Source organism: Acinonyx jubatus, chromosome E1 (assembly GCF_027475565.1).
Source record: "Acinonyx jubatus isolate Ajub_Pintada_27869175 chromosome E1, VMU_Ajub_asm_v1.0, whole genome shotgun sequence".
Classification (NCBI taxonomy): domain Eukaryota; kingdom Metazoa; phylum Chordata; class Mammalia; order Carnivora; family Felidae; genus Acinonyx; species Acinonyx jubatus.
The window spans coordinates 13,718,143-13,733,444 of NC_069397.1; the positions used below are offsets into that span (position 1 = coordinate 13,718,143).

The window sequence follows — 15,302 nt, forward strand, 5'->3', positions numbered from 1 at the left end:
CAGGGGTCCTGACACACCCCGGGGTCCACAATGTATGGACAGGAAGCACGTGGGAAGGACAATGTGGGGAGTCAGAGCCTCTCTTCAAAGCCCATAAGAGCAATTCTTCCCCAGCCCTGGCCAAATCCAGCCCTTGGTGAGCCAAGCAAAGCCCTAGGGCCTCCTCCCCATGGGATTCTGAGTCTTCTCATCGAGTCAGGCCAGCAGGCCTCTAAGTCTGGGGAGACCTGTGAAGAAGCTCAAGTACATGGCCAGGGACCTGAGGACTGAAGGACCCTTTCAGGGAGCTGAATGGGGTGAGGAGGCTCCCCCAAGAAGAGCTGGGCCCAGGCTGGTGGGCCCCAGGCTGCCCATCTGCATTCCACTCTCCCGTTTCCCTGCCCTGGTCCCCCACAGTAACACACTTAGCCCTGTCCCATGGGATCAATAAGGACCACTCAGCTCCCCAGCCACTTGGCAAACACCCCCACAGGGCCCCAGGAATAAGCAGAACCCCTCCTGCCCATAGTCTCATACCCATCTCAGAAGGGCCCGATGCCCAGTGCCCACTGGCCAGAGCTTCCAGCTAGCTCCCTGTTTGCCCATCAGGAGACACCCACCGGACCTGGTCAAGACCCAGGAAGCTGCTTGTCCACCAAGAATCCAGAACAGGGACTCACCAGGGCTTCCTAGGCATGGCGAGGACCAGCCAGGATGAGGGCCAGGAACACACAAATCCCTGGAGTTTGCAGACCTTGCTGCCTGGCAAATGGCACCTCCAGGTGCATCCTCAGTGTCTGGCAATGAAATCAGGCCGCAGCCCAATTGCCAGCTGAACACCCGCCCGCCTTGCTTCTCCCTGTAGCCACTCACGCCCTGAGACTCCAGATCCCAAAAGAGACATGTTCGTGGTTACCATAGGAACTCGCTAAAGCCAAAAAAGGCACCACACAGTCACCCACATGGGCCCTCAAAGCTCATGTCCACCTGCACAGGCAAGCGCACACACACGCCTACACACACCCACACACGCCGACACTGTGCTCAGGCTCAGGGCCACAGGGTGTCGGGAAGTGGGTGCCCTGCATGCGTGGTCCAGCCAGCTGCTGATTACAAGGGCAGTGGCGCCAGCCGGTGCTTACCTGGAGCTCGCCTGCCAAAGGCACCCTAGGAGCTGAGCAGGGTTGGGGGTCACGGCCCAGGTCACTGCCAGGCCTGCCTGCAAGGTCAGGGAGAGGGCACTTCCTGGCCTGTTTCCTGGCCACAGACCATCTCTTGCAACCCTTCACATGTTGCTCCTCTCCTCTGTCCCCTCTATGGTCGGGGGCGGGGGGGAGGGTAGGTATGAGGGTCAGGATCTAAACTGGCCACGTGGAGAGGGGAGAGGGGGGAGGGGAGAGTAGGGATCATGTATTCAGAGCCTTACTCCCCCATCTCCATAAATGGGGCCAACATCCACCCGAGGGCTCACCCAGAAACTTGAAAGTCTTCACCTTGACCCCTCCCTTGCTCTCACCTCCCACATCGAAACCAATCCAGGCTGGGAAGACCACCTCTTCGATAACTCTCCTATCTGTCCACTCTCTCCAACCCCACTGTCCCCGCCCCAGCCTCCAACCTCTCCAGTGAGTCAGCAGAGGACAGCCAGAGGACCCTCTGACTCAAATCTGGGTCCTACTCCCCTTAAAACCCTGCAGTGGCTCCAGTCACCCAGAGAAGCCAGCTCAGCCCTCTGCACAGCTGTCCCATACTGCCAGAGGCTGCCCAGCCTGCCCCCATACTCCCACCCCAGTATTCCATCTGGTGGTAGTAACCGCCCCCAGTTCCCTCCCACCCGCTGCGTTTCTCACCTCACTGTCTGTGCACTGTTGCTGCCTCTCTCTTCTGTGGACTGACCTTACTCACCCTTGGATACGGCTCAGGCATCACCAAGTCTGCAGGAAACCCCTTCCATCTTCTCAGAGGACATCTCTGCCAGCCCTCCTCACACTCCCCTGCAGTTGTCTGACTATACATCTGCCTGCCTCCAGGGCTGTAAGCTTTCACGAGCAGAGACCATGTCTTTTTCATCTCTGTTTTCCCACCAACCCCAGGGCCTGGCACCGGGCTTGGAATGGGGGTGCCCAGTAATTATGAGCTGAACTGATGCAGCATTCTAACCCCCAGAACAGCAAGCTCCCCTGCCCTTAACAACCCAGCATACTCTCAGCACATTCCCTGGGTGTGTAAGAGGAAGTGACTAAGGGGGCAGCCCCAGAAGGTTCTAGAACATCTTAGTGGTACCTGAAGGATTCTTGTAATCCACTGTAAGCAAAGTCCTGGTGGAAAATGGGGAAATTAACTGGTGATCATGGCCTTCGGCCAATGCATGAAAAAAGCCACGAAATTGGAATCAAGGGTGGACTGCGAAGCCATAGGCTTTCTGGAAGGAAGGCTGGAAAGCTGGAGGCAGAGACTTGATGCACTGACACCTGGGCCCTGACTCTGCTCTCTCCCCAACATGAGCATGTGGCCTTGCCAACACTACCACAAGAACCAGGAGAAGCAGATGTCTGTAAAGGTAACCATCTAGATTTTGTGTGTAATTCTCACTGACTGGAGATCGAAGCCCTGAGTTTACAGCCCACATCCTGCATGAGCCATGGCTCCAGCAGCTGCCATCGAGGACCCTAGGGGCCAAGAGAAGATACGCTGCGTCTGCTCCTGCCTGTGTGGTCACCTGCTTCTAATAAAATGTTGAATTCTTAGCTGGTGAAATCTGAACCTAGAGTAGGGATGGCCGTGTGGTATCTTCTGGCCAAACCACAGGACAGCTGAAATGCTGCTCTTGGCCGGGCTGCTGGGAAGATGTTCCTCCAGGCCCTCTCCCTCCCTCTCTTGAGGAAGAAACAAGAGGACACAGTCACCTCCAGGCTTCATCACATGCTTTCTCTCTATTCAGAGAAGCCATTTCTAATGACCAAGAACTGGGACCATCAGTTAGAAAGGAGGATTTGGGGGGCACCTGGGTGGCTCAGTCAGTTAAGCATCAGTCATGATTTCACAGTTTGTGGGGTCGAGCCCCCCGTCGGGCTCTGTGCTGACAGCTCAGAGCCTGAAGCCTGCTTTGGATCCTGTGTCTCCCTCTCTCTCTGCCCCTTCCCTGCTCCCTCTCCCCCCCCCCACCTCTCTCTCTCTCTCTCTCTCTCTCTCTCTCTCTCTCTCTCTCTCAAAAATAAATAAACATAAAAAATTGCATAAAAAAAGAAAGTTGGATTCTGTTTCCTACAAGGCAATAGGTTCTAGATTTCCCCACCATCAGGAATGTGCTTGCTACTGTGTCCCCAGCAGTGGAGACAGGCTGCACTGAATCATCCCTATGCTCACCCAGTCCCATTATGGCCAGTTGCTGTGTATGACAGTCATCTCAGATGGCTGGAGCATGGCTTACCAGCCTGTGCAGCAAACACACACACACACACACACACACACACACACACACACACACGTACCCACACATGTGTGCGTGCCCATCTCTTTCTTTAGCAAAGAAACAGGGGTCTGTGAGGGAGGGCAGGGGCAGCAAAAAGGAATGGAGGAAGGTTATCTGCGGCTCCCAGCTCAGGTCCTCACCTCCTGGATGCTGCTTCAAGGACCTCCATGAGCAAATCCTAGATTTGCCAGCCTGGGCTCTCCTCTGGGGGAATCTAGCCTATGGCTCAACTACTGCAGTTGATGAAGGGTCAGCCCCCAGAAGGTTCTAGAACATCTTGGTGGTACTGAAGGATTCTTATAACCTTATCCTAAGCTGGCCTCGGACCCATCTGCTGATTCTGCCTCTTTCTCTCCTTCCCTCCACCTGCACATGATAGGCTAACCATAATGACCCATAACTGAATCATTCACCAAATCTAGATTGAGAACCTGCTATGTGCCAAACACGATGTTAGATTCTAGGGTGCCAGAGACGAAGTGTGCAGAGCCCCTGTTTTCAAAGACATTCATTCATGCATGTATGCATTCACTTTTTCAACAGCGAGTACCTCCCATCATTGAGGTCCTCAGAGAAATACAAAAGGACAAAGGTCATGAAGGTAAACTCCTAGAATGTCAAAGCTACAAGAGAGCAGGTTAGACAGTAGCCCAACCATCCCGTCTTACAGATGGGGAAGGTGAGTCTTGGAGAAGTTAACCATTTGCCCATCTGTTAGCCTGGGGCTATAACCTGGCCCTCCCAACTCCTCCCGTGTGCACGGCCACCACCTCCCTCTCCGCTGTTCCCGTGTGGCTCCGTGCCCCCTGCACCTTGTCGGTGAGGGTCCTCATCATTCAGGCACCAGAGATGCCACTCGACCTGGGCCTGCAGCAAGGGCATGTGGTGTGAAGGCAGAGGTGCATATTCTGTGCCACCCAGATTAGGTGCACGGCCCCCGAGCAGAGTGGGGGTAAAAAGAGTGAGAAAGCAGAGTGGCCAAGGGAGGTGCTGAGAACTACTCAGCTCCAGCCTGGACGAAACCAGCCACGAAGTACAGACCGGGATTCAAACCCCAGCCCCATGATTTCTTCACCGATGACCTTAACCAAGTGTCCTGCCTCCATCTTCTCAGCTGTACCACGCCAAGAGTGACAGCAGCTGCTTCAGGAGGCGGTTGAGAAACCTCAGGGAAACTGTGCCATTTCAACTTAGCACACCGTAAGTGCTCAGCAGTGGCAAGGCCAGAACCCCCACCTTCAGAGCTGGGTGGCTCAGGGACACCTCCAGGAGATACGTGGCTGACTGTCTTTGTGTGGAGAGCGCTAGGTCCCCGGAGAAAGAGCTAAAGCAACTGGGAGCACAGGCCACAGCGCAGGGGTGTCTGCTGCGCAGCAAAGTTAACGGGCTACACTGGTAGAGAGAAAGAGGTCTCGCCCAGCGGAGGCAGAAGGAGGGTGGCACCCTGGTGCCTAGGAGAGCTGTAGCCCATGTAGTTGGCTTCCCAAGGGACATACCAGCGGGGCGCCTGGGTGGCTTAGTCGGTTAAGCGTCTGACTCTTGATTTCGGGTCAGGTCATGGTCTCACTTTTGAGTTCGAGCCCCACATCAGGCTCTGTGCTGACAGTGCAGATTCTACTTGGGATTCTCTCTCTCCCTCTCTCAATGCCCCTACCCTGCTTGCTCTCGCTCTCAAAATAAATCAATAAACTTTTAAAATGTTAATCTAATGGACATATCAGCGAGCAGAGCCATATCCTGGGCATCTAGGCAGATCTCCACATTAGGGACTATCAATGGAGGGGAGGAAAACAAATGAAAAAACAAGGACTGAACTCCCTTTTAGTCCTCAGGGTAGCGGGGGTGGCTAGCTTAAAGCTCGTATGGTGTCTGTCCAGCCCACAAGCCACCTTTCTTCGTGGGAACTAACCCCTCCCACATAGAGAGGTGACCACAGCAGCCATATTTTATCATAAAACTTCATGTCTCCAGGTAAACTGGACCAGGGGCACACAACTGACCCAAGCTGGGCCAGTAAGATTCTCTCTCTTTTTCAACAGTTTTATTGAGATGTAATTTACACATGATACAATTCATCATTTTAAAGTACACGATGCAATGGCTTTAGTATATTCGCAAGGTTGTGCCACCATCACCACTATCTGGTCCTCGGACATTTACATCACCCCACAAAGACACCTGCATCCTTTAGCACTCACTCCCCCTAACAACCTCCCCAGCCCTAGGAAACCACGAATCTATTTTCTGTCTCTATGGATTTGCTTACTCTAGACTTCTCATATAAATGGAATCACACAATATGTGGTTGTGACTTTCACTTAGCATAATGTTTCCAAAGTTCATCTATGTTGTAACATGTGTCAGTACTTGGTTTCTTTTGATGGCCAAATGGTATGCCATTGTATCGATGTGTCACGTTTTGTTTACCCATCCATCTGTTGATAAACATTTGGGTTGTCTCCACTTTGGGCTATTATTAATCATGCCACTATGAACATTCGTGTTACAAGTTTCTACATGAACAGCATATATTTTCATTTCTCTTGGGTATGTACTTAAGAGAGGAATTGCTGGTCATATGGTAACTCTGTGTTTAACCTTTTGAGAAACTGCCAGATTGTTTTCCAAAGCAGCTGCACCATTTCACATTCCCAGCAGCCAGCGGTGAACAAGGGTTCCAGTTTCTCCCCATCCACACCAATACCTGCCATTATCTTCTTTCTGATTATAGTCATTCTAATGAGTGTGAGGTAGTATCTCACTGTGGCTTTCGTGTATATTTCCCTGATGGCTAATGATGCTGAACATCTTTTCACGTGCTTATTGTCCATTTATGTATCCTCTTTGGAGAAATGTCTATTCAGATCCTTTGCACATTTTCTAATTGTGTTGTCTTTGTATTGTTGAGAGCTCTTTATGTATTTTAGATAAAAGTCCCTTATCAGATATGATTTGCAAATATTTTCTCCCACTCTGTGGATTGACATTTCACTTTCTTGATGGTGTCCTTTGTAACACAGAAGTTTTTGATTTGGATGAAGTTCAATTTATCAATTTGTTGTTGTTGCTTATGCTTTTGGTGTCATATCTAAGAAACCACTGCCTTATTCGAAGTCACAAAGATTTACTCCTATGTTTTCTTCTAAGAGTTTTATAGGTTTAGCTCTTACATTTAGGTCTTTGATCCATTTGAAGTTAATTTTTACATATGGTGTGAGAGAGGGGTTCCATTTCATTCTTTTGGATGTAGATATAGCTGTACCAGCACCATTTGTTGCAAGACTATTTTTCTCTATTGAATTGTCTTGGCACACTTGTTGAAAAATCAACTGACCACAAAAGTGAGGGATTTAAAAAAAAAGTGAAGGATTTATTTCTGGACTCTGAATTCTGTTTCATTGATCTATATGGCTATCCTTACACCAGTACCAAATGGTCTCGATTACTGTAGCCTTGTAGTAAATTTCAAAATCAGGAAGTATAGTGCTCGAAATTTGTTCTTCTTTTTCAAGACTACCCATAAGTTTAGGGGTGCCTGGGTGGCTCAGCCAGTTCAGCGTCTGACTCTTGATCTCAGTTCAGGTCAAGGTCTCACATTTCTTGGGATCAAGCCCCACGTCAGGCTCTGTGCTGACAACACGGAGCTTGCTTGGGATTCTCTCTCCCTCCCTCTCTCTCTCTCTCTCTCTCTGCGCCTCCCCCGCTCGTATGCTTTCCCCCCGACTTTTTCTCTCTCTCAAAATAAGTAAATAATCTTTTAAAAAAAGAAAGAAAAGACAACCCTTAAATTTCTGTATGAATTTTAGGATCAGTTTAGCAGTTACTGCAAGGAAGCCAGCAGGAATCTTGTTGGGGAGGCTCTCCAGTTCCAGCTCAACCCCTCCTGAACTCTAGCTCCACTTTCTCCCCTGGGTTCCCTGAGACACCCTGGGATCTTTTCTGTATTCTCTTCTGCTTAACCATATTACACTGAGTTTTCCTTTCTTGCAATCAGAAGAATATTAACCAAGTACCAGTTAAGAACACAGTGCTACACACCATCCCAAACAGCCATCTCAGCACTACCTCCCCAGGACCAAAGCCCTCAAACTGCCCCCCAGATACTCAATCCCAACACTGGCCAGTGCCCCCAACCCTTCACTACACCTTGATACTAGTTCCCTTCCAGGTTACACACATCATCTTTACCCGTTAAACAGCCTCTCAATAAATGCCTGTGAAATTGAACTAAACATCCCAAAACAACACCAAAAGAAACATTCCCACCACTCCACCCCCGCTTAGTAACCCTGCTTCGTGCCTAATTCTCATTCAATACGCAGATAAGAAGCTCTCGGAAAATTAGACTTCAGACAAAGGATGCAAAAACTGAAGTCTGGAGAAGTTAAATGCCTTGCCCATGAGTGACGATTTGCCCTGAACACTGAGCCACACTGATGCACACCCCACGCCAACCGGCATAGGCCCAGGTGCACCTATTGTCCCACCCCATCTTTAAGAGCCGCTAGAGAAGCTGCCTCCTCCTGGCAGTCTTCCAAGACTACTCCCACGGCAGAAAGCTCTCAGAAGGCAGGGACTGTCTGCCACTCATCCCGGCCCTGCTAACTGCTTACCCTCACCGTTCTGAGCAAAACAGACCAAAGTGGGAAGCTTCTTATTCTCACCCCTATCTGCCGACGCTCAAGACCGGCTGTGCTTTGCCCGGGGACCTGTACCCAGGGCATACACAGCCAGTGCTAGCAACTCGATGGCATGGCAGAGGGAGGCCGGCCTGGAAAACCTTTCAGCTGAGATGGGGTGTCACAGGCAGGAGGAGCTGCCTCTGAAGGAGGACACTCATTGGAGGAATTTCTCATGCACCAGCAAACTCACATATGGCAGGATAATATTTTGGGCTAGTGACCAATGCTATTTTTTCCTCCTAGAATTTCCCTCCTTTTCAATTCACTCAATTGGAGCAGGTGGTTGGTCAGTACTCATTGCCCAGGGAGGGATGAAGATGGAATGACTTTTTCAAAGTCTGAAGCGGGGAGGGGAATCAGGATGCAAACACAATGGCTGGGGAGAAATACACATGGAAAAGGAGCAAAGACGGTGAGGGAGGAGCAGGTGGAGGTTCTGGGAGAGAGGTGTGTCTGTGCAGGGCTTCCCAAACAGACGGGCAGACATATGGCAAACCGCGGCAGACAACTCCCAGCCCCCGAATCTGGTGTTGAAGCCTCAGAGAGCCGCAGGGCTGGGCTCATCAGGATGACATTTGTCTGGTAACAGATGACTCAGTGGCCAACTGACCACATGCACACTGGGGTGTTTCATGAGGCTTTAGAACTATGTGGCACAATTTGCCAGGTAGGTAGGAATGTCAGAAAGACTGATGGATCGGGGACTTCACATAATAATCAAGGGGATAGGAAATAAAATTATCTTTCTCACGTCCAAGTTATGGCCTAAAAGACACCACTGTATGCATTACCATCAACCTGGCACCTGCTGCTTCCATCCCAGCATGCTTTTCTCCAGACACCCCAGGAATCAAGAGCTCTGTCCAACCTCTCCAGTCCAAAGCCCGTAAGACTGAGACGGAGAATCTGACAAATGCTACAGCCCCACTCTGGTTCCCCACAACTCAGGGGAAACGAGGGGCCCACAGGAGCTCTGGCCTGCCATCATCTCTGATCGCTACATAACAGGAAGTGGCTACTTACTTGACCTTCAGGCTCGCCAGCATGGTCTTGTCGATCCTGCCAAGAGAAAAGCAAGGGCTTTGGTCAGTGCCGAGGCTGAAGGCTGCCAACTAGCATCTGAAGGGCAGGTCCCTTAGCCAGTCTAGACCACCAGACCGGCAGGGCCCTGGAGGGGACAGCCGCTCCAGCCGGAAGCTCTCCTCCAGCCCAGGAAGAGAGGACTGTGAGCTCTGGGAGGGCTGGAGCCACATATAACCCTACAAGGCAGGTACTGTTATTCTTCCCATTTTAGAAATGAGGAAACAGAGGCTCGGGAGGATAACATCACTGGCCCAGTCTGAATCCAGGTTCCGACTCCAAACCCAGAGATCCCTTTGTATATAGCATCTCCCTTCATTGCCCCCACTCCACAAGAGGCATTTGCAAGCCAGCTGCATCAGTCACCGCAGCTGGACCTTCAACACATCGACATTTCCCAGGCTTCTGCTTTGGAAAGATACCAGCACCCCAGCACCCCAGCAACAAGGACCCTCCTGTTCTAGGAGCTGCCAGTCCATGCAAGGAGGCAGACCCCACTCCTGAGACAGAACCCAAGAGCAGGCTCCAGGGTGCACGGACAAGTGGGAATTGTCAGGCACGGAGCTCAGAGCAGGGAAGATCACACGCACAGCAGGCTGTCCTGGCAGCCAGCTCCTCCACCCCAGGCTGCGCCCACCCTTGCTGGAAGACAAGGCAGTGCTGCTAAGCTTCTATTTTTACCCCGTGCATATGCCAGCCCTCGTGGCTGGTAAAAGAAGCCCCTTCCTCTCTCCAGACAGAAAGGTGGGCGAGATTCCCACTGTCAGCATCTCCTCTTGTTTAGGGGTCACAACCACCGGTGTCACCACCACCACCCCCATGTCATCAACACCACCACTGTCACCATCACCATCGGTGTCGCCACACCCCCATGTCAGCATCACCATCAGTGTCACCATCACTGTAAAGGTCACCATTACCCTCAGTGTCACCACCATCCCCTGTGTCACCATCACCATCAGTGCCACCCAAATCACTACCACGTCCAGGATGCTCGAAACCCTGGAAAGATCTTTCAGCCGCCCTATCCTGTGTGTTCAGCTTTGCCACAAGCTTCCTTGCACACGACTCCCAGGGCAGCACGGGGATGGGAGCAGTGTCAGGGGCCACACAGGGAGGACACGGAGCTGTCATAAGTCAGCACCAAGCCCCTGAGCTGGGAGGTGGGATCCTTTCACTCTGAGTAAACTCCCAGCACCTTTGGATCTCAGTTTCCAGCAGCAAAACAAGCCACACCCCAAAGCTCCTGGCCCAGGTCCCTCCCAGCTTCTTCCCCACTGCATCCTGGGCCCCTTCCATGGAGCCTCCACAACTGGTCCTGAAGGGTCTCATGGGGCCCCCAAGCCCTCTAGCATGTAGACATGCCTCCTCTCCCATTCAGCCCACCAGAGCGGGGAGAGTGAATCCAGGAGGCAGAGCCTCCCATTCTGCTGTAATATTTGTAACCCAGAGCTACGGAGCTACCTAACTATGACCCCAACAACAAGCCTTTACATTTTATATTTTCTCAAGGAATCCTTTTTAGTTCTTACAACATCCTGTGCATAAGGTGGAAATCCCCCACTTACACATGGGGAAACTGAGACCCAGAGAGGGGAAGTGTCCCGTCTGAGTTCCTCAACAGGCCAAGGTGGAGCCAGCAGTAGAACCCAGACTTCTGGTGTGGCGCCCTCTCAACCCAACCAGCACAGCACCCAGTGGGTCACAGCAACCCCTGGCCCAGCACCCACATCCACACCTACCCGGCAATCTATCCACAGGGGTCCTAGGGTGTGGCCCTGGGAGGGCAGGGCCTGTGGCCTTTGCAGGGCCAAAACAGGAGATAGGGCAGTAGCCGTGAAACTGAGGTTTTCTCTTTCAGAAAGCCAAACTCCCAAGGTTCTCCCTGGCGCCTTCTCTCTCCTCCCCATCCCATTCTCTCTCTTCACCTTGTCTGCCGCTGATGCCACTGGCTATCCACCCTGGCATCCAAAGGAGCTTCCAAAATACCGGCCCCTGAGATTCTCTTCGCGGTGTGGAGTGGACCAGGGCTCCAGGAATCTGCACTTTAGTCTCCAAGCCTCCCAGCTGGCAGCCATCTCCAGATGACAGCTGCTCTAACCCTCCAAGCCCACCAGGAAGCCCTGCACCCCCTCAGACTCAATGAGCCCCTACCCAATGCCTGTCGTGGGCAAGAAACACTTCACTTAGTCGTTCCATAAGCGTGTACTGAGCACGTACAACGTGCCACACAGTTCCTCGTTCTGCTCCACACCTTCCAGAGGAGGCTGGGTCTCAGAGGTACCCTCTCATGGCCTGGGCCCTGTCCTGTAGAGATCCCAGCCAGCCTGACTGGGAAGCACACTAGGTGATTTGGACCCAGACCTCACCCTCGGGACAGGAACCCCTTGGCCCTGCCATCAGGGAGGGCCTGTGAGCAGGCACTAGGCCACACTGTGCCACCTGTAGCATCATGTCATCCTCGCTGTCCCCAACTGCCAAACATGGAGCACCCACAACCCCTCCTGCCAGAGGGTGGATGGCAAAGAGCCTCCAAAGAGGAGGAAAAGGGAAGTCAAAAGCTGCACACACACAGAAGCGTAAACAGCCAGAGGAGCAGAACCCACCTCCTCCCAGACCCTGTGCCCCCTCCCTCTGTCCCTCGCCTCTGTGCCCCCCCAATTAGCCCGCCAGCCTCCACACCAGGGCACCCCTGGCCACCCTCCCTGCAGCAGCAGGAATCTTTGACAAGGCCCCAGGTCCACAAGCTGAAAGGAAACCGATAATGAAAACCACTTGACCCCGTTCCCCAGCTGAGGAGAAGCTGCCAGCAGCTGGTAACCATAGACAAGTCTTTGACCTTGGTCTCCCCGTTTTCTGGCCCCCTACGGAGGAAAGAGCTTCTCCCTTGTCCCAGACAGAAGCTTAGTGGCAAAAGGTGGCCCAGAGGTCCAGGGGAGAAGCGCGAACCCAGCTGCTCCGGCTGGGACAGAGCCGGGATTGGCTGGCCGGACGGGGGGCGGGACCTGTGCAGATGGGTGTGCCCTGCCTTCTCCACCTTTGCCACGGAGAGGACTGAGTCCAGAGGTCCCCTGTGCAGGAGACGCCCCATCACAACATCACGTACAAAGCGGACACAGGAGGAGTGTGTGGCACACCTGCCCAGACAAGGACACTCAAAGCGAGAGAAGCCCAGACGTGCACACACACCTGCTCAGAAGCGCCGAGTGCACACGTGGTCACACACACAGCACACCCACCCAGCCAGGCACACACTTCATACCTGGTTGTACAGACTGGGAGCTGCAGACATGCCACACACACATGGGAACAGGCACAAACACAACATTCAGCCACAGCCACGCAGCCTTGTCCACACTGGCTCCAGCTCCAACCCTCCAGACTCCCTAGATCCTTCTCCAGGGTGAGTGAGGGAAAGCTTAATGTCTGATACCCCGGCCACCTCCATCCGGCCACGGCATCTGCAATGCACCCTCCTACCCACCCGGATCTCAGGCACAACCTGAGCCCTCTGCTCACACAGGCAGCCCCAGCAGATGCAAGACGTCGCGGCTAGGTTCGCTCCCATCCCTTCAACCGCCGTCCCATCTGTCACCCACCATCCAAAGCCCCCAAAGGAGACACTGCGCTTCCTGCGAAACATGGCTGTGGCCGTGGGGCCCCGGAACCCAGCGATGTCCTCAGGACTGTTGGCAAAAAGGTGACAGTGCAGTGGGGTCAGCAGGGCCACAGGCGTAGGGCGGGACACTGGGTGTGGCACCTCCCCCACTGCCTGCCCCCAACCCCAGCACTTCCTGTGGGCGAGGCCGCGGGGCTGGGAGGTGTGTCCTGCCCTCCAGGAGGCACCAAGGAGGCAGGGGAGGTCGCAGAGGGCAGCTTCCCCATGCCCAGAGGAACCCGCAGCTCCGGAAGGGGCTCGGCTGGCAGATTGCACCACAGCCCGAGTTGGCAGCTTGGTCCCACACAGCCCTGGCTTCTCAGAACCCAAAGGAGGCCGGAGGAGTCCCACAGACGTACCTGTGAGGGAAAGAGCTCACTGGAAGGCTGGGGAGCCCTTCAGATGGCTCCTCACACCCACTCCCTGCAGCTGCCCAGGATGGGACCTCTGCCTTCCTGCTCCACCATGGCTCAGCACACACCAGATAAATCAGCCCCACACAGGTAAGAACACCCGCACACTTGTGGACACGAGTGCACGTGCACTGCCATGAGCACAGGGGCACACGCACGTGTGCACATATAGATGCACAGGACCCACAGGTGCACAGGCATGCTCACATAAGTGTCGTTACACACCCACACACACATGTGCACAGGTACCGCACATCCACATGCCGGTTCATATAGACTCAACAGAGACACCTGCACATACATCTCATATACACACAACTCCCCGTGACACAGGCTCACACGTGGACACAGACCCACGTGCACACACTCAGACTGCACACACGCCCTCAAGGTACGTTCACATGTACACACGCACAGTCACAGATCTGTGCTTCTCAGACGCCCTCAAGTGCCCAAGCAGAGGTCAGCAGTGGGAAGGTGGCATGTGCGTGCAAGTGTGTTTCTTTCTAGCAGGGAGAAAAAGCTAGCCCTCATCTCTGCATGCACCAATGCCGACCATGCCAGGTATACAGTAGGTGCTCACTAATGACAGCCCATGGAGGGGTGTGGCACATATGCTACCACAGACTAGGTCGGGGGGGACACAGGTGGGGACCAGGCCCCTGCCCTGCTCCCCCAAGCAGTGGAGGAAGGGAAATAAAGCTACCGTGGCTGCTGCCACTGGCCTCTCTCACTGGCCCACCCTCCCCACAGTTTCCTGGTTGGGGTCCACTGCCACTCTGGGCACTGGATCTGTGTTGTGGGACCAGAGGGCCACCCCCAGGTCATGGACGAAGGGCACAGGCATTTCTATTTTCTTGACTCCGCTGAAGCAGGGAAGGCTACATGGGCGGCAGGCGGCACGCTGGATGGGCTACAGGCTCAGTTCAGGTCTGGGAGTGGCAAGGGTGGGGTCCTTTCGTCTAAGGCAGCAGGCCTCTGGCAGAAGCCTGGTGGTCCTCAGTTCACGCCGAATACTCCGCCCCCACCTTCACCAGGAAAGGAAGGATGCTGTGGTTCACCCTCTGGGCTTGCGTCAGACCACTGGCTTCCCGCTGGATGTCCACGCCGTGCCCAGACCTCTCCCCACACTGCACCCACCCCACAGATGTTCAACAGGCACCATGGCCGCCTTGGGTCCTACTCACCCTGCATCCACTTGGTCTCCCTCTGAGTAAAACAGTTCTGTGCTCCATCCACCCCCAGAGGGAGTACCTGGCCAGCCTGACCAACCAGGGCAACCACAGTAACTAGCTCAGGAGTGGGGCAGGAGAAGTCAGTGGACCCAACAAGACTCACTCCCAGAGCACACCCCTTCTCCTGCCTAGGTTGCTAAACCACAGGATGGAAGCACCACACAGAGGAGGGCAGGGGCAAGAACTGCCACCCAGTGAAGAGGTCAGGTCTTCAGGACATCATCAAATCTCCTGGCAGGGTGCCTGGGTGGCTCTGTCCATTCGGCATCTGACTCTCGGATTCGGCTCAGGTCATGATCTCCCAATTCGTGGGTTCAAGCCCTGGGTCAGGCTCTGCACTGACAGCTCAGAGCCTGGAGCCTGTTACAGATTCTGCATCTCCCTCTCTGTCTGCCCCTCCCCCACTCATGCTTGCTAGCTTGCCCGCTCTCTCTCTCTCTCTCTCTCTTTCTTAAATAAATATTTTTTAAAATTTTTTAAATAGAATTGAATTTCTCTCACTCTCCACTGAGGAAGTCCCAACTAAGAGGGAGAGCCTGATGTGTGTAAGAGTGAAGGTCAGAAACACCCGTGGCTGCTCAGCCTGCTGCCTCACCAACTCTGACTCCAGGCCAAGCAGACGGGCCTGGCCATCATGCAGGTAACCAACAACACATTTCCTGTTGCAAATTACTTAGTTTTTCATCAATTAGAGGGAGTTCACAGTGAACCCATCATGGGAGCACGTGATTTAGTGTGTGAGACAATGAAGTGGGGTTATACCAATAAGCTGGGGCACTTCCG

At 53.5% G+C, this 15,302-nt stretch overlaps 1 protein-coding gene across 4 annotated transcripts in view; it reads right to left on the reverse strand.

Annotated features, from left to right (window-relative positions):
* RAP1GAP2 (RAP1 GTPase activating protein 2) overlaps positions 1-15,302 on the reverse strand; it is a 224,663-nt gene that overhangs the window by 177,409 nt on the left and 31,952 nt on the right. For 2 of the 4 annotated variants that reach the window (XM_027034683.2, XM_027034686.2), the window contains one exon: positions 9,157-9,192. In XM_027034683.2, the coding sequence (XP_026890484.2) occupies positions 9,157-9,192 (36 nt within the window). Of the gene's footprint in view, positions 1-659; positions 692-9,156; positions 9,193-12,812; positions 12,920-15,302 lie in introns of those variants that run through there. The other 2 variants (XM_027034685.2, XM_027034687.2) reach the window with 2 other exon arrangements.